The sequence below is a fragment of the Crinia signifera genome, chromosome 2 (assembly GCF_055691185.1).
Source record: "Crinia signifera chromosome 2, ASM5569118v1, whole genome shotgun sequence".
NCBI lineage: Eukaryota > Metazoa > Chordata > Amphibia > Anura > Myobatrachidae > Crinia > Crinia signifera.
In genome coordinates this window covers 88630593-88656263 of record NC_139218.1, presented here as the reverse complement: position 1 = coordinate 88656263, position 25671 = coordinate 88630593, and the positions used below count along the sequence as shown (strand labels likewise).

Genomic DNA, 25671 nt, shown 5'->3' with positions numbered 1-25671 from the left:
TGACATACTATATAACACTCCGCAATGCCCATGACATACTATATAACACTCCGCAATGCCCATGACATACTATATAACACTCCGCAATGCCCATGACATACTATATAACACTCCGCAATGCCCATGACATACTATATAACACTCCGCAATGCCCATGACATACTATATAACACTCCGCAATGCCCATGACATACTATATAACACTCCGCAATGCCCATGACATACTATATAACACTCCGCAATGCCCATGACATACTATATAACACTCCGCATTGCCCATGACATACTACAGATAGGGCAGGCCTTATGCTTGCTGGCGAATCGCCAGCAGCATGCTGCTGGCGATCCGCCAGCAACACGGCGCGCCATCTGACTGAGACGCGCGTGCGTCCCCCACGCACGTGCGTCTCAGTATCCGGGCGGCCGGCGGGCGAGGCGGACGCAATACTGTCCGCCTCCCGCTCGAGGGGGGCTGGGGGGACCCGAGGAGGCTGTGGGGGGGTGCGGGCGCCCGGTGTGGGCACCGGGCGACCGTCGGAAGGGGACGGCAGCACCGTCGGAAGGGGACGCGCGCGCACCTCGTGCGTGCGCGTCCCCTTCCGACACACAGATGGCGCGGGAGCAGGGAATGGCGAATGGCGTCGCCATCGCCATCCCCTGCAAAGATGAGCCCGGCCCCATCTGTATATAACACTCCGCAATGCCCATGACATACTATATAACACACCGCAATGCCCATGACATACTATATAACACACCATACACATTTGACACATAAGTGCCACTTACCTACATGCTCAATGCCAGGGCCTTCATGCTCGATGCCAAGGTGGACTGAATTTGCTCGTTGCCAAGGGGGACAGAACTGTGCAGTGGCCCACTCCTGGCTCCCGTCCGCTATTTGCAATTCAATGCACCGCCAGTAGTGTGCGGCAGGGAGGGAGGGTGGGAGCAGTAGGGTGGGAGGGTATCTGCAGTGGGGTGGGAGGGTGGCTGGGAGGGTATCTGCAGTGGGGTGGGAGGGTGGCTGGGAGGGTATCTGCAGTGGGGTGGGAGGGTGGCTGGGAGGGTATCTGCAGTGGGGTGGGAGGGTATCTGCAGTGGGGTGGGAGGGTATCTGCAGTGGGGTGGGAGGGTGGCTGGGAGGGTTTCTGCAGTGGGGTGGGAGGGTGGCTGGGAGGGTTTCTGCAGTGGGGTGGGAGGGTGGCTGGGAGGGTTTCTGCAGTGGGGTGGGAGGGTGGCTGGGAGGGTATCTGCAGTGGGGTGGGAGGGTGGCTGGGAGGGTATCTGCAGTGGGGTGGGAGGGTGGCTGGGACCCCTCCCCCCTGTCAGTGTGCGTCCATGTGCGCACCGCCCGCCCGCTCACGGCTCCCCCGCTATGTACGAGAGAGAGACTTGCTGTGCTGCTATGTAATATTCATATCTCTGCTGGACCACTAGCCAATGGGCGCTTGCAGTCCAGCAGCCACCAGTTGATTGGCTGCTGGACCGCAAGCGCCCATTGGCTAGTGGTCCAGCGGGATATATGATTATTGCATAGCAGCACAGCTTGTCTCTCGAGTCCCGGACAGTGCACAGCGGGGAAGCCGTGAGCGGGCGGGCGGTGCGCACATGGACGCACACTGACAGGGGGCGGGCGGGGAAGCATTCCCGGACAGCCACTCAGCGCCGCGCAACCACACACAACCCACAACGTCCAGCATGATGCCAAACCGCCTGCCCGTCCCACTTGTCAAAGTGAAACTCCGCTGGTGAGTCGCCGTGACCCGAGGCATGGCGGCACACCTGTCAGCTGGCCGCGGCACACCGGTTGAAAATGTCTGATATAGAGCCTACATATTACAGTGTTTTGCAGAGTGTCTACACCAGGCATTCACCAACTTTTTGCTGTCCATAGCAACCAATCAGATTATGTCTATCATTTCTCTATTGCAAACTAGAAATTGATAAACAGAATATGAATAGTTGTTATGGTCAACATCACCTATTTTCATTTTTAGCTTTAGTAAATGTAACCCCTAGTGCAGGTTTTAGTGATTTCCTGGTTTTAGCACAGATGGTTAAATCAAAATAACTGAGGTACTAACTAAACCACCTTTGCTAAAGCCTTTATATCACTGAATGTAATGCTGGATACACAATAGATGATAGTGTGAAGTATTTTGCCAATTCGGTCGGGTTGAAACAACAAAATAAAAAAATCCTTTAGTGTGTATGCACTATGGGGGTTATTCTGGTTGACTTGTTTGAGTCGCAAGGTGGATTTGCATACATGGCTTGCGAACGGATGTTACACAGTAACATCCATTCGCATCCTTGTGGTATCCGCCCCCATCATTCGATGATCGGTGACCATCAAATGATGGTGAAGGCGCACACAATATAAAAGTGACTCTAAAGTCACTTATTATATGCGTGGACACTCGAGGGGAAGTGGACGGGCAGCTGATGTCAGCTGCATGCTCCCCACACCCACACCATTGGCTATTAGCATGAGAATGCCCAGTGTTCTAATGGGAACGACCATGAATCACTAGGCATTCGCATAAGCTAATGGACAAGGCCAGCGCCCCGCCCCCCGCCCTCCACACACAAGGATGTGAACAGAGTGCACCAGTGCACAGAAATGCGCCTATCGGACCCCGTGCGAATGAGCGGCCACAGCCAACGGACCTGAAAAAGGTCCTATGTCACTAAAGATGCACGCTCCTGCACACAGTAACCGCTTAGTCACTTCGGAGGGAGTGGGGGGGTGCCACTCACTGCCATCCGGGAGGGGGACCTGCTGCAAACTGCCGCCCTCCAGTGGCCGGCACCCTAGGCAAATGCCTAGAGTTGCCTATTGGTAGCGCCGGCCCTGCCTGCACATCGTCAGCGACATCCTCTGTCGGCCCTCGCTCCCACCCTGCTATTGCTCGCCATTGCCGGGATTGAAAAGTTCATATGAACTAGGCCATGCAGGCATCATTGCTGGGTCCGTTGCTCCCAATGTCGTGCTGGGTACACATTATTTAGTGAATACCCAGCCTTAATTTGCTTAAAAGGGGATTCCTGATCTAGACAACTGGAGTTCCGGACCTCCACATCATATACTGTATATATGTTACATTACATTACACTTGGAATTAACCCCGCACAGCTGTATCAATTAGCTCCACTCATCAAGAGTACGGGCAGAATTCTCTAGCTCCAAGGACTTGGGTGGTATATATATATAAATAAAACTTTGTTGTGCCCTTCTCCCTTGTTTTTCTCATTTTATTGATTTGTTTTATATGAACCCATGTTTGGACTTATATGGATATACAGTATCTGGAGCTGTAATATTGTGACTGTATACTGTATTGCAAGTTTAGGCACCAGGGGGAGTGGTAGACTGCAGGGCTAGGGGAAGCAAGGTTTCAAATAGTTACCTGGATCCATCGGCACCTTGACCTTCGGATTTCACAACCTCTAAATAAGCCGTCTGTACTTTAGAATGAATGTCTTTATAACCTGGCCCACATTTAGGAAGCACTGAATTTAGTGCTATTACTTTAGAAACGAATATATTTCTAAAATGAAATTTATACACAACATATCATAGATTAAAAAAGAATAATGATACAAATTTAAATCTGCAGAAAATAGGTTGAAGAGAAATAATAACGACAAGCAGTCATGCTGTCCACTTAAGCCCTGTACACCCTAGATGACCAGCACTGTGTCTGATGTCATAAATAATAATAATGGCCGCTGGTGGACGAATTGAGCATACATGCTGAACATGCAGGTCATTCGCCACATTGCCAAAATCGACCCTCATTTCATGTTGGGGGACGCGAGGGTGGTGGTGGTGGTGGTTGGGGGGGGGGGTGTTGTTGTTAAAAAAACCCACATATTTAATGATATTGAGCGTAACAAAAGATATCGCTCAGAAGGGCCCTTCTAAACGATATTGTTTTCTGGTACTTCCTCATCTTTGCAGCCACCGCTTATGCTACGGAACTTACGTAGCACTATAGTCCCCTCACTTCACTTGCCACGCTTCGGGCTTGACAACTTTACTAATGGTAATACATGGTGTTGCGGACACAGGAGGGTGCCATGGACAAAGGTTCCCTAGCTGAAAATCCTTATGTGGTGGCTAACGTAACTAGCGTAAGTGGTGGCTTTTTTTTAAAGTCTAGTGTGTACAGTGCAATAGAGGAGGTGGTGGCGATTTATAAACAAAGGATGAACATTGATCACAGATGATTAGCTAACACCATTATTGTTTATACTGATGGCCACTGGTGGCAGTCTGATATTAACAGGGCCGGCCTTAGGCATAGGCAAACTAGGCAATTGCCTAGGGCAGGCCTGGCCAACCCGTGGCTCTCCAGATGTTGTCAAACTACAAATCCCATCATGCCTTGCCACAGTTTTGCTATAAGGGAGTGTTAAAACTGTGGCAAGGCATGCTGGGATTTGTAGTTGCACAGCATCTGGCGAGCCACAAGTTGGCCTGTCCTGGCCTAGGCATTTGGAATGCCTAGGGGCATCAGCAGCTTCTGCTGATTAAAATGATATGCAGCATGCCTATATTCTGTGTGTGAGTGAGGCTGTATCTGCATATGAAATAGTGTATATGGAAATCACTGTAACATAGCATTCCGTATGCAGGTACAGCCACAGTCCCACACAAAATATAGGCATGCCGCATATCATTTTAATCATCGGAAGCTCCTTGTGTGTGCTGGTCATAACAATGCAAATAAGACGAATTTTTAGAAAAAAAGGCACCCAACGTTAGCAGAACTGGCCAGGAGCTGCATGGCCTATTGAGTCAAGATGTATGAGGAAACATCTGTATCCAAGCAGAGGCAGAGGTCACAGTGTTAGCGGCTGTGCGAGTGCTGTCTGCGGGTGGGTTGGTTGTGCAATAGTGTTCGGCATATGTGTAAGGGGGCATTATGTGTGTCATGTATTAATGCATTAATAATGTGCGACATATGTGTAACAGGCATTATGTGTGTCATGTGTATAAGGGCATTAATAATGTGCAACATGTGTAAGGGGCATTATGTGTGACATTATGTGTATGAAGGGCATTAATAAAGGTTGGCATAATGTGTAAGGGGCATTATGGTTATAAGGACATTAATAATATGTGTCATGTGTAAGGGGCATTACTGTGTGGTATTATCAGGGGTGCCGAGAGAAAGGGGTAGGGGGTACAAATTACCCAGGCCAAAGTCTGATGAGAGGGCCCAGTGGGGGCCCCGGGCCCCCTCCCCTTAAGTGACAGCAGCAGCTGCAGCTCTTCTCCTCTGCCCAGCACACACTGCTTTGTGCTGGGTTGCAGTGTGGCCATGGAGGTGCTTAAAATACAATATTTTCTCAGGATTTTTTTCTAAGGGTATAATGTGAATAATGTGAGGAGTAATGTATATAAGGTAAAGTGGTACTACTGTGTGATGTAACGTATAAAGTTACATCACACAAGTTGCACTACTGTGTGGCATAATTTGAATTGGGGGTACTATTGTGTGGCCATGCCCCTTCTCAGCAAGAACACACCCCTGTTTGGGCTGCGCACCGAATGTGTGCACTGTTACTATTTAAAATATTGCGGGTAGGAGCACCAAAATGATGACTGCTATGATGAGGGTTGATGGTGCTGGGAAAGGGGAGCAGGGTCAGAGGCAGAACTAGTGGCGGTGCTAGGGGGCACCAGCCAAAATCTTGCCTGGGGCATCATTTAGGCTAGGGCCAGCTCTGGATATTAACAAGAATGAAACATTTATGTCAACCTTTTCATGTGTCGAACTTTTACACACCTTATCATGGGGTCGACCTATCATCTGGATACCTTGAAGTAAAGAAGGTATATTTCCCAACTTATATATTTCTTGGTATTAAATACTAAAATTTGTACTTTACAGTAGATTTGTTTAATATCATTAAATGCACTGCAATTTGGGAACCTCTGTTTGTATAGGAATGAGAAAAGACTATACTGTATTAAGTGTCAGTCTGCCTGTAGCTAATACAGTATTACCCATTATTACACAGAGAAGGAGCAGGCTATGACTTGTGCTCTAGCAGCTGCCATCTAGCGACTTTATCGTCAACAATATGGCGCCGAGCCTCCTGAAATGGGGACGCCAAAGGCGCAAGCAGAACCACGGTGATCTATGCACAATTCTGCTTGCTGTGACAGAGCTGAGGAAAGGATACCGCTAGAGGAGACATTTTGTGGTAGATGATTGCCCTGATTCAGTGAACGTTGATCCACAACAAAATGGACGCCGCACCAAACGAAAGCTCACGAAATGTTACTGATAATTACCATCACATTGCTAACTCTAGTTTTCATACTTTGACAGGGAAAGAGACAGTGACAGACAGATAGTGGGGATTGTCTCTGTCCCGTGTCAGGTCGGTTGTCCTTATGCGCACCGCCCAGCTGTGTGAGAAGCCGGAGAGACTGAGGCATAGTAAGTAATGTGGCTGTTGCAGGTAAATAACTTAACTGTTGCACAGAGCGTTGGGAATGCTGCACGGTGACATGTGCTTCCTACTGTATGTGCTGCTGTATGCTGAGTGATAGCCGTCTGGCACTGATAACCGCAGCCTGTAATATAACCTTTTGATCAGTGTATGTGCTTTAACACCAGTGATTCCCACTATCTTCTCATAGTTACTAATGCATGAATACAGGGTTAAGCACGAGTATTGTATTATAGTGACATCACTAGCCATGTTATGTTTCCTTATCCTAGGATAAAAGTTCCATCTGACAGTACTTCACTCTTCACCCAGACACAGGTATGTGTGATCCATTTCATTGTGCCTCATTGGTTGGCAGTCCAGGTGAAAATCAAGATATGCTAGATGGGCGCGCACACATTTATTTTGTTGCGGACTTATTATTTTTTGGGGAAAAAGTGTTGTTTCTACAAATAACAAAAGCAAAACAATCAATGTCTGAAATTTGTTACAATGTGCATATAAAATTCTGGTTGTTTTGTATCTGTTTAAATTCATAATCTACTAATACTACTTTCAGATCGCAAATGCCGTGTCGCACACGGGATTAGGACACGGGTCCCATCCCCAGAGCAACACGGCAATGCGGTCTGAAAGTTCCGACATCGACACGGCATATTGCCGAGTCGGTGACGTCACATGGGGCGGTGCTGGGCGGCGGCGCGTCATCGGGGGCTCGGGAGGAGGCAGTACTTGGAGCTGACAGTGCTGCCTCCTCCATACTGTGAACGGGACACGGGTCGCTCGACCCAGGCACCCGTTCACACTGCACTTGACACGGGTCATAGCCGTGTTCAACCCTGGTCATTACCAGGGTTGAACACCCGAGTTGCTCGACCCGTGGTGGCCTTTTCAGACCGCACCGTGACCCGTGTTTAGGCCCCGCGAACATGGCAATAAGCCGTGTTCGGAGTGCGGTCTGAAAGCGGTATTACATGTGTCAGAACTACAGTACCATGATCTACCATACCTTCTCACCCCCGCTCCTCATTTTAAAGCTAAATATTTAGCTAAAATCTAATAATAAAATCTCATTGAAAAAAAAAAAAAACTCATTAAAAAAATACGTACTCAATTTAACCTTCCCTCGTAATACATAGTAATGACACACAGCGCCCAGTCAGTATATGTTAGATAGGCAATGAGTACTATTTACAGCACTGGCTGGTTTGCTGGCTTCTCTGCATTCTACCAATGTGAAGTGTCTGGCTAGGAGTTCCTCAATCTGCAAACTACTTGCCATACTACAGGTGTATTCAAATGTTGTTGAATCATGCCATATAGCTTTGCCTTGCAATTCACTGTGCCTAACAAGATGTGGTTAAAATCATCAGGGCAGCTGAGAGGGGGGAGCGGGTACTAATTACCTGGGGCCGGGCTTGCTGGAGGGGCCCGGCAGGGGCCCCAGTCTGAATCCTTCCCCCTCCCCTTCCCCCTCCCCTTCCCCCTCCCCTTCCCCCTCTGTCCCTCCCGTGCAGCAGCAGCACACACCTCTGCAGCATGTGGTGTGCTGACAGCAGGCTCAGTATGAGCGTCTCACTGACAGCGTGAGAGCTTATGCTAAGCCTGTTGTCAGCACAACACATGTTGTAGATGTGTGCTGCTGCTGCTGCTGAGGGGAGGCAATAACACCCCCCCCCCCCTCGACTTTAGAGTGTTTTATCAACCCCCTCTAAGCATTTTGGGTGTATGGCCTAATTGCGGGAGGTGGCCACGCCTTCCATGATTAGGCCACACCGCAACATTTTACCAGGCCCGGCATACCTCTCGGCTGCCCTGACCACCATTAATTGGTTCATATATAGATCTCATTAATAAAAGTGTATTTATGTTCCCCATTGCAGGAGACACAGACTTTAGCCAAGCACATGATGTGTCACTAAGCCCCTCCTTCCCCTCTTGATTGGCCTGCTGCCACTCTTATTGCAGAGCAAAGGGATGTCTGTCGGTAGATGAAACCATTGATGGGGCATGCCATTGATGCTAAACAGTAGCGGCACCATTGATGGTTAATCTTTTGCTAGCCATTTCTTGTTTTAGTCCTCATTGATAAATGATTAAACCAAATGAATGTGAATTTGGCCCATTTATGCATGTCATTGACATTCCAATTTCAGTATATCCAAATTCTGGATATCTTAACATGAAACATAAAATGATTGAAGTATGCATTGTGGTATGTAGTGTGAATTTAAAGATTTTTTTAAAGATATCCAAAAAAGAGAACTGGAAATGTATTTAATCATTGAAAAAAAAAAAAAAAGGTTTGTGTTTATGGAAGATTTCACTTTTTGTGGCCCTAGATTAGGCTGAGTTACATATTTGTAGTCTGCATTGTACAGCAGATTTTGTTTAGGTTCTGTTTGACAATTTAACTGAAGTGTCAGCTAAACGTGCAGTGATTATACAATTGTGTCCACATATTGCAGTGGTTAATATGTAAATATTAAACAGCCCTTTTGTTTCTGGCCATGCATCAGATTTCTAAAAAGTACTGATCAAAGTCTGGTCTGGATTACTAACCTGTAGGGCTGTTGTTGCGTTTCACCTGCATTCACTAGTTGACCTTGTTTCTAGGATATTAAAGAAGCAGACACAACATATTTGACATTTACTTTATGATTGCAATACTACTTATACAAATGGTGTGTACACATGGTTGTCAGCCGCGCTATTGGACCCTGATGCAATCGGATCACATCGGGATCAAATCGCAGGGGAAGCCATGAGACACTCATGCAATTTTGACTATATAGTACAGATCTGTACTGTATAGTCAATGCAGCTCTGTCTATCTGGCTTCGATTTGTGATTTGTGGGAGCGCGCATAGTGATCGCAAGGTTAAAAAACCTGTGAGATCTGCATGCAATCCCGATGCGATTTTGACTATATAGTCAAAATTGTATGCTGAATTGTACCGTGTGTACACACCAATAGTTGTGGCTGCAATGCATTGGTCTAACCAGATCCTTATTTAGGCTACACGTTAACAGTTACTGAGTACCAACACATTTTAGGACACTTAGCTACCACAGTGATTGGAAAAAAATTAAATAAGTGTATTTAATGTCCACAAGTTGCTAATTAACCCCTTCATGACAGAGCCAGTTTGTGCCTTCATGACAGAGCCCTTTTTTTCAAATCTGACATGTCTCACTTAAGTGGGGATAACTTTTTTTTGCTTTTACTTATCCCAGTGATTTTGAGATTGTTTTCTCGTGACACATTGTACTTCAAGTTAGTGGTAAATTTTGGTCGATACAGTCTGTGTTTTTTTGTGAAAAATACCAAAATATCGTGAAAAAATGGAAAATTTAGCAATATGCAAAATGTTAAATTTTCTGCTTGTGAGACAAATAATCATACCACTCAAAATAGTTAATAACTAACATAGACCATATGTCTACTTTATGTTGCCATCATTATTTCAACCCCCTTTTCATTTTTTTGGACACTAGGAGGCTTCAAATATGACTAGCAAATTCTCAAATTTTCAAGAAAATTTCAAACACTGATTTTTTTAGGGACCAGTTCAGTTCTGATGTGACTTTGAGGGACTTGTATGTGAGACACCCCCATAAATGATGCCATTTCAAAAACTGCACCCCTCACAGTATTCAAAACAGCATTTTGGAAGTTTGTTAACCCTTTAGGTGTTTCACAGGAATTAAAACAAAGTGTAGGTGAAATTTCAAAATTTCTTTTTTTTTGCAGAGTTTCAATTTTAATACATTTTTCTAACAAATACAGTAGATTTTACTAGAGAAATGTGACTAAAAATTGATTCCCCCAATTCTTGTGTTTTCAAAAATATCCTATATGTGGCCCTAGTGTGCACGTTGACCAAACCACAGGCTTCATAATAGAAGGAGCACCTACTTGATTTTGGAGCCTCCTTTTTATGAGATTTTTTTTTAGGCACCATGTAGGTTTCTAGGCACCATAAGTGCTAAAAGTTAGGAACCTTCCCCACAAGTCACCCCATTTTGCAATCTACACCCCTCAGGGAATTCATCTAGGGGTATAGTGTACATTTCAAACCCCCAGGGGTTTCACCAATTTTGGTACAACTGGGATGTGAAAATGGAAAATTACATTTTTTTACACAAACATGCAGTTCTGGCTCAAAATTTTTCATTTTCACAAGGAATGAAGGAGACAAAGCACCCCAAAATCTGTGCCCCAATTTCTCCCGAGTACGGCAATGCCTCACATGTGACCAAAAAATACCAGTGGGGCGCATAGCAGGACTCAGAAGGGAAGGAGTGATTTTTGGATTTGGCAGCACAGATTTTGGTGGAATGAATGGTGGGTGCCATGTTGCATTAGCAAGACTCCCAAAGCACCAATACAGTGGAACCCCCCCACAAGTCACCCCATTTTGCAAAGTACACCCCTCAGGGAATTCATCTAGGGGTATAGTGTACATTTCAAACCCCCAGGGGTTTCACCAATTTTGATACAACTGGGATGTGAAAATGGAAAATTACATTTTTTTACACAAACATGCAGTTATGGCTCAAAATTTTTTATTTTCACAAGGAATGAAGGAGACAAAGCACCCCAAAATCTGTGCCCCAATTTCTCCCGAGTACGGAAATGCCTCACATGTGACCAAAAAATACCAGTTGGGTGCATGGCAGGACTCAGAAGGGAAGGAGTGATTTTTGGATTTTGCAGCACAGATTTTGGTGGAATGAATGGTGGGTGCTATGTTGCACCAATACAGTGGAACCCCCCCACAAGTCACCCCATTTTGCAAAGTACACCCCTCAGGGAATTCATCTAGGGGTATAGTGTACATTTCAAACCCCCAGGGGTTTCACCAATTTTGGTACAACTGGGATGTGAAAATGGAAAATTACATTTTTTTACACAAACATGCAGTTCTGGCTCAAAATTTTTCATTTTCACAAGGAATGAAGGAGACAAAGCACCCCAAAATCTGTGCCCCAATTTCTCCCGAGTACGGCAATGCCTCACATGTGACCAAAAAATACCAGTGGGGCGCATGGCAGGACTCAGAAGGGAAGGAGTGATTTTTGGATTTGGCAGCACAGATTTTGGTGGAATGAATGGTGGGTGCCATGTTGCATTAGCAAGACTCCCAAAGCACCAATACAGTGGAACCCCCCCACAAGTCACCCCATTTTGCAAAGTACACCCCTCAGGGAATTCATCTAGGGGTATAGTGTACATTTCAAACCCCCAGGGGTTTCACCAATTTTGGTACAACTGGGATGTGAAAATGGAAAATTACATTTTTTTACACAAACATGCAGTTCTGGCTCAAAATTTTTCATTTTCACAAGGAATGAAGGAGACAAAGCACCCCAAAATCTGTGCCCCAATTTCTCCCGAGTACGGCAATGCCTCACATGTGACCAAAAAATACCAGTGGGGCGCATGGCAGGACTCAGAAGGGAAGGAGTGATTTTTGGATTTGGCAGCACAGATTTTGGTGGAATGAATGGTGGGTGCCATGTTGCATTAGCAAGACTCCCAAAGCACCAATACAGTGGAACCCCCCCACAAGTCACCCCATTTTGCAAAGTACACCCCTCAGGGAATTCATCTAGGGGTATAGTGTACATTTCAAACCCCCAGGGGTTTCACCAATTTTGGTACAACTGGGATGTGAAAATGGAAAATTACATTTTTTTACACAAACATGCAGTTCTGGCTCAAAATTTTTCATTTTCACAAGGAATGAAGGAGACAAAGCACCCCAAAATCTGTGCCCCAATTTCTCCCGAGTACGGCAATGCCTCACATGTGACCAAAAAATACCAGTGGGGCGCATGGCAGGACTCAGAAGGGAAGGAGTGATTTTTGGATTTGGCAGCACAGATTTTGGTGGAATGAATGGTGGGTGCCATGTTGCATTAGCAAGACTCCCAAAGCACCAATACAGTGGAACCCCCCCACAAGTCACCCCATTTTGCAAAGTACACCCCTCAGGGAATTCATCTAGGGGTATAGTGTACATTTCAAACCCCCAGGGGTTTCACCAATTTTGGTACAACTGGGATGTGAAAATGGAAAATTACATTTTTTTACACAAACATGCAGTTCTGGCTCAAAATTTTTCATTTTCACAAGGAATGAAGGAGACAAAGCACCCCAAAATCTGTGCCCCAATTTCTCCCGAGTACGGCAATGCCTCACATGTGACCAAAAAATACCAGTGGGGCGCATGGCAGGACTCAGAAGGGAAGGAGTGATTTTTGGATTTGGCAGCACAGATTTTGGTGGAATGAATGGTGGGTGCCATGTTGCATTAGCAAGACTCCCAAAGCACCAATACAGTGGAACCCCCCCACAAGTCACCCCATTTTGCAAAGTACACCCCTCAGGGAATTCATCTAGGGGTATAGTGTACATTTCAAACCCCCAGGGGTTTCACCAATTTTGGTACAACTGGGATGTGAAAATGGAAAATTACATTTTTTTACACAAACATGCAGTTCTGGCTCAAAATTTTTCATTTTCACAAGGAATGAAGGAGACAAAGCACCCCAAAATCTGTGCCCCAATTTCTCCCGAGTACGGCAATGCCTCACATGTGACCAAAAAATACCAGTGGGGCGCATGGCAGGACTCAGAAGGGAAGGAGTGATTTTTGGATTTGGCAGCACAGATTTTGGTGGAATGAATGGTGGGTGCCATGTTGCATTAGCAAGACTCCCAAAGCACCAATACAGTGGAACCCCCCCACAAGTCACCCCATTTTGCAAAGTACACCCCTCAGGGAATTCATCTAGGGGTATAGTGTACATTTCAAACCCCCAGGGGTTTCACCAATTTTGGTACAACTGGGATGTGAAAATGGAAAATTACATTTTTTTACACAAACATGCAGTTCTGGCTCAAAATTTTTCATTTTCACAAGGAATGAAGGAGACAAAGCACCCCAAAATCTGTGCCCCAATTTCTCCCGAGTACGGCAATGCCTCACATGTGACCAAAAAATACCAGTGGGGCGCATGGCAGGACTCAGAAGGGAAGGAGTGATTTTTGGATTTGGCAGCACAGATTTTGGTGGAATGAATGGTGGGTGCTATGTTGCATTACCAATACAGTGGAACCCCCCCACAAGTGACCCCATTTTGCAAACTACACCCCTCAGGGAATTCATCTAGGGGTATAGTGTACATTTCAAACCCCCAGGGGTTTCACCAATTTTGGTACAACTGGGCTGTGACAATGAAAAATTACATTTTTTTACACAAAAATGCAGTTCTGGCTCAAAATTTTTCATTTTCACAAGGAATGAAGGAGACATAGCACCCCAAAATCTGTGCCCCAATTTCTCCCGAGTACGGCAATGCCTCACATGTGACCAAAAAATACCAGTTGGGTGCATGGCAGGACTCAGAAGGGAAGGAGTGATTTTTGGATTTGGCAGCACAGATTTTGGTGGAATGAATGGTGGGTGCTATGTTGCATTACCAATACAGTGGAACCCCCCCACAAGTGACCCCATTTTGCAAACTACACCCCTCAGGGAATTCATCTAGGGGTATAGTGTACATTTCAAACCCCCAGGGGTTTCACCAATTTTGGTACAACTGGGCTGTGACAATGAAAAATTACATTTTTTTTACACAAAAATGCAGTTCTGGCTCAAAATTTTTCATTTTCACAAGGAATGAAGGAGACAAAGCACCCCAAAATCTGTGCCCCCATTTCTCCAGAGTACGGCAATGCCTCACATGTGACCAAAAAATACCAGTTGGGTGCATGGAAGGACTCAGAAGGGAAGGAGTGATTTTTGGATTTTGCAGCTCAGATTCTGGTGGAATGAATGGTGGGTGCTATGTGGCATTAGCAAGACCCCCGATGCACGGTGAAATGATGAACCTAGTAATCCATCGATGTGTGGTATATTTTGAAACACTCCTTTATACATAGGCCGGGTTTGTCGGGGCAAGTTTCACAGTGGAAAATAGTTTCCTTTCTTATTCCCTTTTTATAGCAAACTTTGCACCTTTTTTGTGTCCTTCCCTTTCTTGCAGTGGAGGGGATTTCGTTGGGAAAATGCTGCCCTGGTACAATACGGGGGCCAGTACTAGAAGTACTGGGGCCCTCTGCCTGCTGGTTCCCAAATATTAGGCCCTTTATGACTTCCTCTTGAAAGTGCATAAATGTCCCCCTCTGGCCGGTAGAACGGAATAGCACGTAAGCGTTATACAGTGCCATCTGGATGATATACACGGCCACCTTCTTGTACCAGATATTTGTTTTCCGCAGGGCACTGTACGGCTTCAGTACCTGATCTGAAAGATCCACTCCGCCCATGTACTTATTGTAATCTAGGATACAATTTGGTTTGGAGGTGTGGGTACTGGTACCTCGTACAGGGATGGAGGTGGTACTGTCTCCATGAATTGTTGTCAGTATAAGGACATCCCTCTTGTCCTTATATTTGACCAACAACATATTTTCGGTGCATATTCCCCTGCTTTCACCCCTTCTCATTACTTGGGCAATGTGTGTTTTGGGGAGGCCTCTTTGGTTCTTGCGCACAGTACCGCAAGCTGCTGTACCTCTTGAACCAAGGGCCTTAAACAGGGGGATGCTGGTGTAAAAGTTATCCACATAGAGGTGATAACCCTTATCCAGGAAGGGGTGCACTAAATCCCAGACAATTTTGCCACTAACACCTACGAGGGAGGGGGGGCATTCTGGCGGTTCAATTCTTGAATCCTTCCCTTCATATACCCTAAACCTGTGGGTGTACCCTGTGGTGCTTTCACACAGCTTATACATTTTTATGCCATACCTTGCCCTCTTACTGGGAAGGTACTGGCGGAATTTAACCCTTCCTTTAAAATGTATAAGGGACTCGTCAATACAAATAAATTTTTCAGGGATGTATAGCTCTGCAAATTTGGCACTGAAATAATCAATGACCGGCCTGACTTTGAATAGCCGGTCAAAGGTGGGATCATCTCTGGGTGGGCACTGTGCATTATCGGTGTAATGTATAAATTTATGGATTGCCTCAAAACGAGTCCGGGTCATGGCCATACGGTAAAATGGGGTGCTGTACAGAACATCTGTACTCCAATATTGCCTAATTTGTGGCTTTTTTACTATGCCCATATGAAACACCAGACCCCAAAACGCCATCATCTCTACTGCATCTACAGGGGTCCACCTAGCAAATGATGACGTGGGGTTTTGAGCAATAAACTGCTGGGCATATAAATTAGTTTGGTCCACCATTAAATTTATAAAATCATCAGAGAAAAATAATTTGAAAAAGTCAATTTCTCTGAGACCTGTGGAATCAAATTGGATTCCTGGCATGGCCAAAAACTCAGGAACCTGGGGCTCAAAATTGTCTGGTGGTGGGGTCCATACGAGATCAATTATTGGGGGGGGGGGTCTCAGCTGCTCTACGGGGGCGTCTTTGAGGGGGTCCCTCATCACCAGAGGAGGAAGAGGAGCTTAAGACGAATCCTTCAAATTCCCCGCTTGCCTCACTGGCTGTGTCAGAATCAGAGGCAAGCATGGCATATGCCTCCTCCACTGAATACATTCTTCTGGATGACTGGGATGACATTTGGGATGACATTTTTATTTTTGTGTTACTGGTAGTGAAATGTTTCAACACGTGTATAGTGTAGGGGGGGGTACAAACTTTATTTCAACCCGGGAGGTATGTAGTGTGTTGTGTGTATGTAGTGCAGAACAAAAAAAATACTTTATACAAAAAAAAAAAAAAATGAAGGGGTTAAAAAAAAAAAAATTGAAGGGGTTAAAAAAAAAAAATTGAAGGGGTTAAAAAAAAAAAAAAAAAGGTCCTGCGCCAAAAATTGAGCACAGATGTTGGTCAGTAACGTCTGTCACTGAACAGCGCTCAAAGGCAACAGGAATTTGATAAAAAAAAAAAAAATAGATCAACCCTGTGCCGAAAAAAGCTGATCAGTGATGTACGTCACTGATCAGCGCACAGTGGCCACAGGACACCCACAAAATCACAGTGTGTGTAAAAAAAAAATTAAAAAAAGACCACACAGCACCCACAAAAAAAAAAAAAAAAGGTGATCAGTGATGCGACACTGATTACCAGTGAGGGGCAGCAGGTGCACAACCTTTGGTGCAACTGGCAGCAACTGACAGGTATATATAAAAAAAAAAAACCTCTGCACCCCCAAAAAGTTGCTGATCACCTCAGATATAGTGATCAGCACAAAAGGCAGGGGTAGCAGACACAAAATATACACTCTCTATCACTCTCTGTCACTATCTCTCTCTATCTCTCACTATCTATCACTATCTATCACTATCTATCACACTGCAGCAGCAGCACTGACAGTTATATGTATAAAAAAAAACCTGCACCCCCAAAAAGGGGGGGTAGCAGACACAAAATATACACTCTCTATCACTCTCTGTCACTATCTCTCTCTATCTCTCTATCTCTCACTATCTATCACTATCTATCACTATGACACTGCAGCAGCAGCACTGACAGTTATATATATAAAAAAAAAACCTGCACCCCCAAAAAAGGGGGGGTAGCAGACACAAATCTCTCTATCTCTCACTATCTATTACTATCTATCACTATCTCTCACTATCTATCACTATCTATCACTATGACACTGCAGCAGCAGCGACAGTTATTTATATATAAAAAACCCCTGCACCCCCAAAAAGGGGGGGTAGCAGACACAAAATATAGCTCTCTCTGTCACTATCTCTCTATCTCTCTCTATCTCTCTCTCTCTATCTCTCTATCTCTCTATCACACTGCAGCAGCAGCAGGAAGTCCCAAGAAGTCAGATCCAGGAAGCGTCCAGCACGCTACAAGCAGTGATCAGGTAATCAGGTAAGGTATTTGCAAGGATCAGGTAAGTATGAGCAAGGATCAGGTCAGTATAACGGCAGATAGGCACGGTGACCGCTCTGCACGCTACTCCAGACCGGAATGGCGTCTGCAGCGCAGTCACCGGTAGTTTAAATGTCGCGCCTTGGCTGTGATTGGTCCGTGGGTCCCACGGACCAATCACAGCCTTGGGGGCAGGTGGGGTGAGGGTGGGGTGAGGTGTCATCGTCACCGATGACCCCCTCATGCCCCCTGACGCCCGGCGGTGATTGACACCTGTGTTACCAAGCGTCCGATTCGCTGGTAACACAGGAAAACGCTGTGAATGGCTGTTCACACTGAACAGCCAATCACAGCGATCGCCGACGGGGGGGCGACATCGCAGCCCCCCCTGGGCATGCAGGGACATGTCTGCTGTCAGGGACAGCAGACATCGTCCCTCTGTCACTGCGTCTCGAGACGCAGTGACAGTTTAAAGTCATGACGTATATATACGTCATGTGTCGGGAAGTACATCCCGGCCATGACGTATATATACGTCAAATGTCGTGAAGGGGTTAACAAAGCCGAGGGGGCATTTTCAGTAGGGTCCAAGGTTTACCAGAGGTGAGGGATGCATTCTGATCTCTGAATTTTTTTAAGTGGCGATCATTTATAAGGCAAAACCAACCTCATTTCAACCTCATTTTTACCCTGTAAGTCACATGTCTTCAACCTGTGACCCTCCAGATGTTGTGGAACTACATGTCCCAGCATGCCCTGACAGGTTTGGCATGCTCTTATAGGAAAAAAATGTGGCAATGCATGTTGGAACATGTAGTTTCACAACATCTGGAGGGCCACAGGTTGAAAAACCCTGCTGTAAGTGATGGCCGATTAATACAAATTCTGCGATCGGTTTGCATCCCACACCTCGGGCATACTTGGACCCCGTTATTTATGCCCCAATAAGTCTACTAAATATTAAACAAGCACAATAACATGTATAGTAAGGAAGAAAAAAAACATCAGCCATGTAATATGTGACTTTTTGCTTCTGTGGTGTAAAGTCATAATCCAAAGGTTTGCAAATGTCCTGGAGTTTATATCACTACCTTCCAGCTAGCAGTAGGCTACAGCAGGCTCCTAGAGACTTCGTGAGCCATATTCAGTTAGCCACATTAGGGGTCATTTAGGTGCGGTTGTTCCTGTCCTATCAGATGTTTTCTACTCTGCACATCTGCAGGACCGGTCCTGCATGGGCATGAATGAGTCCTATGATGTCGGAAGCAGGAGGCAGCAGAATGTCAGCTGTTGCTAGGGGGACAGGGAGGGAGCGGTGAAGGCCACAGTATGTAAAAATAAAGGTGTGTTGCCACCATTTCCATCTTGGGAAGAGTACAGGGATCTCCGTCGTGGGCCATAGATTTCCTGGCCTCTGCCACGAGCAGCTTGCACTGCTCCATAGCTGCCCAATGGTGACTGAGTGATCTGATGATGCAGCTGGAGGGGTCTGCTAGTAATAGATGCCACCTGCTGCATTACCATATAACGCTGTGACACCTGAATAGCACTGTATGGTAATAGCACTATATAGCAACTTTAACCACATGTGAATTAGGCCAATTGTGGGACTTTTTGCACCATGGGGTACACTCTGGGTTTCGTAACCAAATCCCTATGCTTTGATACAATTGTTTTTCATACTATGCACCTGCTCAGGAACTGCAAACTAAAATCTGTGTTTACTCCCAAAGGAGACTCACATTAGCTTAAGCTGGCTTTGTAATTGCACAGGAAAAATGTATTTTACATTTGGCTAATTGTATTTAAGCCGTTGTGTTTGATGGGGCCATTTTGACTAACTAACTGGATACAATTGCTCTAGTGGCATCTATATAATACCTACTGTTCAGTTATCTACAATTCTTTTCACATGAAATGTTCAACTCCTGACTCCACTTACCCACAAGGAACGCTATCTCACCAACATTGCCAGGATCGCTTATGGTCTAATTCCTTGTGAGTGTTTGATTGCCATTCGCTAAGGTTCTGTATGCCCACAGCAGGATTGACATTTCAGTTTTATTTCACCACAATGTATATTCATTAAAAACTGTTTTTCTTTTATTTATTTTTATTTTATTTTAACTGAAGTGAATAAATTCTCTGTTTTATGTTATTTCTGTTTAGGAAATTAAAGTCCTGCTTTTACAGAATACAAATGTTGTTACACCCAGTCATTTCAAAGCTGGCGGGGAAGAGGGTGGTACTGGCCAGTGCATCTCCACGGAGGCAAGACATACTTTCCAACGTGGTAAGTCCCTGGGATTGGCACAGAGCAACATCTTGCAGCAACTCTTGTCTGACCTTACATTCAAAGGTTTATTAAGCGAAGGATAGCAGAACATTATTAATGCTTGTTAGAATTTTCATTTTTTTATTATTGTATATTAAGCACATTATGTATGTTTGTGTAGCCTTCTTGCATCTACATTCATTCATTGTGGGGTAGACTTGTGTGAAAGCACTGGAAGTACATATTAAGGGGTAGATTTACTATCAGTTCTATCAGGGGTTGCTCTTAAGAACAGATCAGATTCTAGGAGGTAAATTTACATAAAACTTCTAAATGGTGATGTTGCCCATAGCAACCAATCAGGTTCTGTCTATCATTTTCTAGAATGCAATAGAGAAATAAAAGACAGAGGGGCGTATTCAATCCCCGCCGCTATTTTTGACGGGGGAAATGGCAGGGGGCATCTATTCAATGCTGTGTTTCCTGACCGCATTGAAAAAGCAAATCGATAGAACTGGCCCGTTTTGCTTATATCCGCTGTGAATTGTCGCGATCACTGCTAAGTCTCGACAATCCACGGCAATTTACGCAGACACGCCCCCTTTTCGCCGATCGGAAGGCGGGACATTGAATCTCGCCTGACGAAATGCTGTCAAGAAAAACAAAAACGGGCCAGGGTCACGGGTGTCGGGACGGATCGACATTCATGACCCAGGATTGAATACCCCCAGAATCTTATTGGTTGCTATAGGCAACATCGCCTTTTTTAATTTTTAGAAGCTTTAGCAGATTTACCGCTAGCCAATTTTTTCTAGAATGCAATCGAGAAATTATAGGTACAATCTGATTTGTTGCTATGGACAAAACCACAAATTCTCTGTTTCAGAATTGCCCTTTGTATTATTATCCCTGTGATGATCACAAATTTCTTGTTTAGTTAATATGCGACATGGTAATAGCATTATTTATATTGCTGACTGTTTTGAAAATGGCATCCAATGTATTCTAATGTCCTGATTCTACTTGGGAGTCGGACTGTATACTTATATATATGTATATTGAAACCTATTGAAAGTGATTCTAGACTCCCTATTTGGTATGACTAACAAGCAAAGGCAGGATATTCACATACAATGCAGTTTTTTTTTTTTTATTTGTGCTCTCCCCAAAGCAGAAAACAATGTGTAAATAGTAGTGACACCAGTTTGGTTAACAAATATGCCGCTTTTTCAGTAGCCGATAGACCATTATAGTGCAATTTTAGCCTTGTGCGGCTTCACAGCTTATGAGACAAGCAATTCAAGCCTTAAAACATAATTTCATCACTCACTTCTAATTGTGATTATCGAGGTGTTAGAAGAAATAAGGCTAGGAGGCTCTACTGTAAGTGCCATTTACAGCAAAGACCACTTTCATAAATTGAATCTGCCCTATCGTCTCAACAAAACTATAGAAAACCTAGAAATTGCTTATAAACATCTTAAAAAACTCTAGTCAGTGAAAAACCCCTAGCATTTCTGTCCACCTGTTGATTTTTTTTCAATTATCTTAATCTTATGTTAATGACATTAATGTGCATATTGTGTAATGTGTACACACGACATTAACGATGCGTGCTCCCATGGGTCATTAGCGTTGTCCTCCATTGTCTGTACATCCTGATGCTGCCGATATTACGCTGGGTACACATAGTCTAATCTGTACCCAGCTTAAAGGAAAGAGCATTAGATGCTTATCTATAATTTTCTCCAACACACTCTGTAAGCGTTTTATTGAACTAATGAAGGGTTTTTGTGTGATATTTTGTTTTTATTTTAGTATTTCCTTTTTATTATAATTGAATTCTATTATTTTAAGACTGTGTATGATATTTCTTTTTATACATATGCAGGGCCTTCGCTTTGAAGTAGTACCTTCTTGGTTCAAAGAGACCCTTGATAAGTCTTTGTTTGGTGCACCCCATGAATATGCTGTTGAAACCGCTAAACAGAAGGCATTGGAAGTCGCCAGGAGAATGCATGTGGTTAGTATGGAGTACGTCTACAAAATGGGAATGGGAATTATTTTAGTTGACTCAAGTGTGTGTGTGTGTATGTATGTGTATATATCTATAAATCTATATATATATATATATATATATATATATATATATATATATATATATATATATATATATATATAATCTCAGTATAACTCTATATAGTATAACTCTATATACTTCCACACAGCAACACAAATAACAACATATTTTATAGGGTCAGATATAGAGTCTGCAAGTATCTTTAAAATGGCGCTGTTTCACTAGTATACCCCTTTAACATCACACAAACAAGAAGAGTTAATCCCGAGTTGGACCCAGGTTGCTGTGCAGTGTCAACGGGTAACCCGAGTCCCTTTCACGCTATAGAGAGGAGGTGTCTGCTCCAAGAGCTAGCCCCCCCCCCCCCCCCTCATGACGTGCCACTGCTCCACCCCCACTTTGTTATCAGTGACCTGGCTTATTGCAGGGTTGCTGTGTGGTCTAAACATTGCAAATGCACAAATCCCAGGGTTCAACTGGGCATTTGTGATGTGAAAGGGGTATAAGTTAGTGTTTTATTTGTGTTGGAAAATGCAGACTAAAGCACCATCCCAGAATATTTTGTTCACAAAAGCCTCTGTATTATGATGTCTTTTCCTCAGACTTCCATGCCACAAGTCTACATCTGTGCACCTATGACAATTGCCTTTTATTTTAGTCACATATTTTTTATTTTTACGCTAGACAAACAATTGGAGAGCTGGTCCTTTTATACAGCTCATCTCTAAGAATGACATGATGTAAACTGCATAACTAACTCCCTATATACTCTGTGACTAAGATTTACTTGAGCTGTTTTACATTCTTTTAGTCACCTAAAATAAATAGAAAAACGTATGGGTCCAGGAAAATGTCAATAATGTTTTTGAGGATTAATGCTCCTTTTTATTTGCCACAATACAGACAAAACATATTGTAATTTAAAAAAAAAACAAGTCTATTCCAGAGCGTTAGTTCATAAATGCATGTATTCCGAAGATTGTCTTCAGTCTGTCGTTAGTATAGTAAACAGAGCCATGACTTTGATTTGAGCGTCATATGGTTTCCAAACACAGTGATTGAGTTTTTGGATTATATTTGGGTTCACCTAGAATAGGTATTATGCCATCATTCTTATATGCCATATACACATTTTTTTTGGAGCAACCCAATATTGTCTCCCGACCTTTGCCCCACACAGTTTGAGTTTTGGATAAAGAAAAACATTAGTGGACTGATCTTTTTTAACTTATATTAAAATAATGATAGGTATTGCCCTTTTTTTTTTTTTTTTTTACAAAAATTATAGCTAAAATCTTGTTGGTTTCTAAGAGTGATATGATCTCTTCAAACTTCCAAAAAGGAAGAAATCTGCCCACATTTTAAATTATTTTTACATTTTCAGGGACACCCGACTTGTCTGAGTGCTATAGAATCTGTTTCTTCCTAATCTTGCTAAGAAAGAGGCCACATATGTTAGTAGAATCTTTTCCTTTTTTAGTCCAAAGGCCTTATTTCTACCCCAGACAAGGGGGTGTATTCAAAGCGGCAGTGAGTGGTGGCAAAGGGGGTTTGTATGGAAAGGATGGCTTATTTTCTGCAAGGAAAAGCCAACCTTGCCGTCCAACCAACCTCGCCATCTTCAATGTTTGTGAGAAATCCTCCCAGTCAGAGGACATCGAGGATCCTCTTAAAGGGCGAGGTTCGCCACAAATGCAGTGGGTCCCCTGCATTTTGTGGCGAGCCCCACTGTTTTAATGGGCACACTCGCCGTTTTCACTTCGCTGAAAAGAACCAGCAGGGTGGAAACGGTGTGTGAAGGGGAGACAGTTGCATACTCTGAATATGAGCTATGAGCACTGCTCGCTGTCATAGCTCAGCCGTCAGAGCATTGAATACCGCCCATGGTCTTACTCTTACATCATAACGGTGTATGCCTAGATGCATCAGTTGAAACCTAAAAGCTTTTTATGCTTTAAGATCTTAAATGTTGTTTGTGATTGATAAGAACTCAACCCCATTTATATTAACTGTTTTGAAATTGCATATTCTGGTCAATACTGTCTAATAGGGCTCATGAATGAATGTATGATCGTAAAGTTGGCTTTTAAAGCAAAATGGAGGATATTGCCAATTTTAAGCATTTGTTTTATTTAATTAACCTTATTTCTAAGCTATGGGTTACATTTGGTTTATTTTTTTTTTAAATCTTAAGCAGCAGAAGAGTAAAAACCATTTTTCCTCTATAATTTCATAAGGGTGATCTTATTTCTGCCACATATAGGATTTTTTTTGTTTGTTTTGGGGAGGAAATACTAAAATGCCTATATATTATTTGTACACTTGTTTCGCTATATATTAATTACTGTGTTCAAATGATTGGCTCTTGTTTTTAGAAACACCTTAAAACTCCAGATATTGTCATTGGCGCAGACACTATAGTGGTAAGTTTGGAAATTAGTTTACTAATAAACACACACCTTTCCTTTCCTCTTGCCCAATTAAGAGGCAGACACATTTATATAGAGTATGTATAATTAGCACTGACAAATACATCAAGCACCTGTACATTTTAGTCCTCCGCACCCTGGTTTTACACTATATTAATTAACCATGCCTGGAGAAGTGTTATGTTTATTGATACTAGTATGCTGTTAATTGACTACTGTAACAAACCATGGGGAAATTCAGTTAGTATTGATAACGCTTTAAGCACATATTGCACAATAATTCTGCTTATCCCCAGTAAGCACGCTCCTGTTTATTGTGCAATTCAACTAGAATGCATAATCGTCATTTGCATGATAATTAGTGCATGCGTTACAGGTGTTAAGTAAAGGTGACAATGATAAATCTATAATTGGCCTTAAGAAAAATATTTGGGGTTCTTAAAATGTGTCAAATGGCTGTCAAGAGGGTGGAGGGAGACTGATGCTCTACTTAAAGTAGTGGTACATAAAAATGGGTAATGGCATAGATATGGGTCACTGTGAAAATTGCAAAAAAAACGAAAAAAAAAAAAATTAACTCCGACCTGCAAGCCTAAAGACAACTATCCCCCTCCTAATGCACCACCATATATCTGCCCCATACCTTTTACCCCAAATGCCTACATATTTTCACTTTAAAATGGCATGTCATTATTGTTCAAATAGAAATGATTAAATAATTCTAAGTGCCTAATTAGACATACAGGGAGGTATTCCTGTGATTCTGAACCAAGGGCATATTCAGACCTGATCGCACATCTGCTAATTCGCAGGCTGGGTGATTATCGATCAACTGTGCCTGTGCAAAGCTCTCCGTACAGATGGGGAGGCCATCCTGCAGAATATTTTTTTAAACGTTGGCTGTACGCTAGTTGATGGACAGGAAGTCGGCATTTGCGGGTGTCAACCAGCCGCTAACTGGGAGTGTCAGGGATAGTGCGGCTAGAGAGTAGAGTTAGGTTGTCACAGGCTAAGGTATAATTGTAATTGGAGTTAGTTTAATTTAATTTTGTAATAACCAACATGAGACCAATAAGTTTAAGATAATCTATTGTGGTGCTTGGTTGGTGGTGCTCCCAAAGGTTCAACAAGTACGTATACTCAAAAGAGATGTCTGAAGAGGAAGACAGAGGATGAACGAAATAGGTTTTTTGGGGCACACTTAAAGATTTAATAAGTAGTGAGTGAAAAAATTAGGAATGAGTTCAAACATAACCTTTATTTCATCACTTAAAAAGATGTCACATTTACCAAAGAAGGTGATGTGATAATATAGTATCAAACAATATATAAATGTACAATATACAATGGCAGTGCCAATCAGGTATTGTAGGCGAAAATTTCTTAAAATAAGGTATCCAGATTTGAAGGATTAATGGCACACACATGTGCTGGTACATATACTTTTTTTTTTTAAATTATTTTTATTATTCTTTTCACAATATAATCACATAACACAATATGCATATTCCGCATTTACATCTAACATAT

The 25671-nt window shown here is 43.4% G+C and overlaps 1 protein-coding gene across 2 annotated transcripts in view; it reads left to right on the top strand.

The window, feature by feature from the left end:
• Positions 1-6283: 6283 nt before the first annotated feature.
• ASMTL (acetylserotonin O-methyltransferase like) overlaps positions 6284-25671 on the top strand; it is a 62944-nt gene continuing 43556 nt past the window's right edge. The window contains exons 1-5 of one of the 2 annotated variants that reach the window (XM_083172535.1): positions 6284-6461; positions 6747-6792; positions 19527-19650; positions 21524-21655; positions 24088-24135. In XM_083172535.1, coding sequence (XP_083028661.1) covers positions 19558-19650; positions 21524-21655; positions 24088-24135 — 273 coding nt within the window. In that variant the 5' untranslated portion in view covers positions 6284-6461; positions 6747-6792; positions 19527-19557. The remainder of the gene's footprint in view (positions 6462-6746; positions 6793-19526; positions 19651-21523; positions 21656-24087; positions 24136-25671) is intronic. The other variant, XM_083172536.1, reaches the window with a different exon arrangement.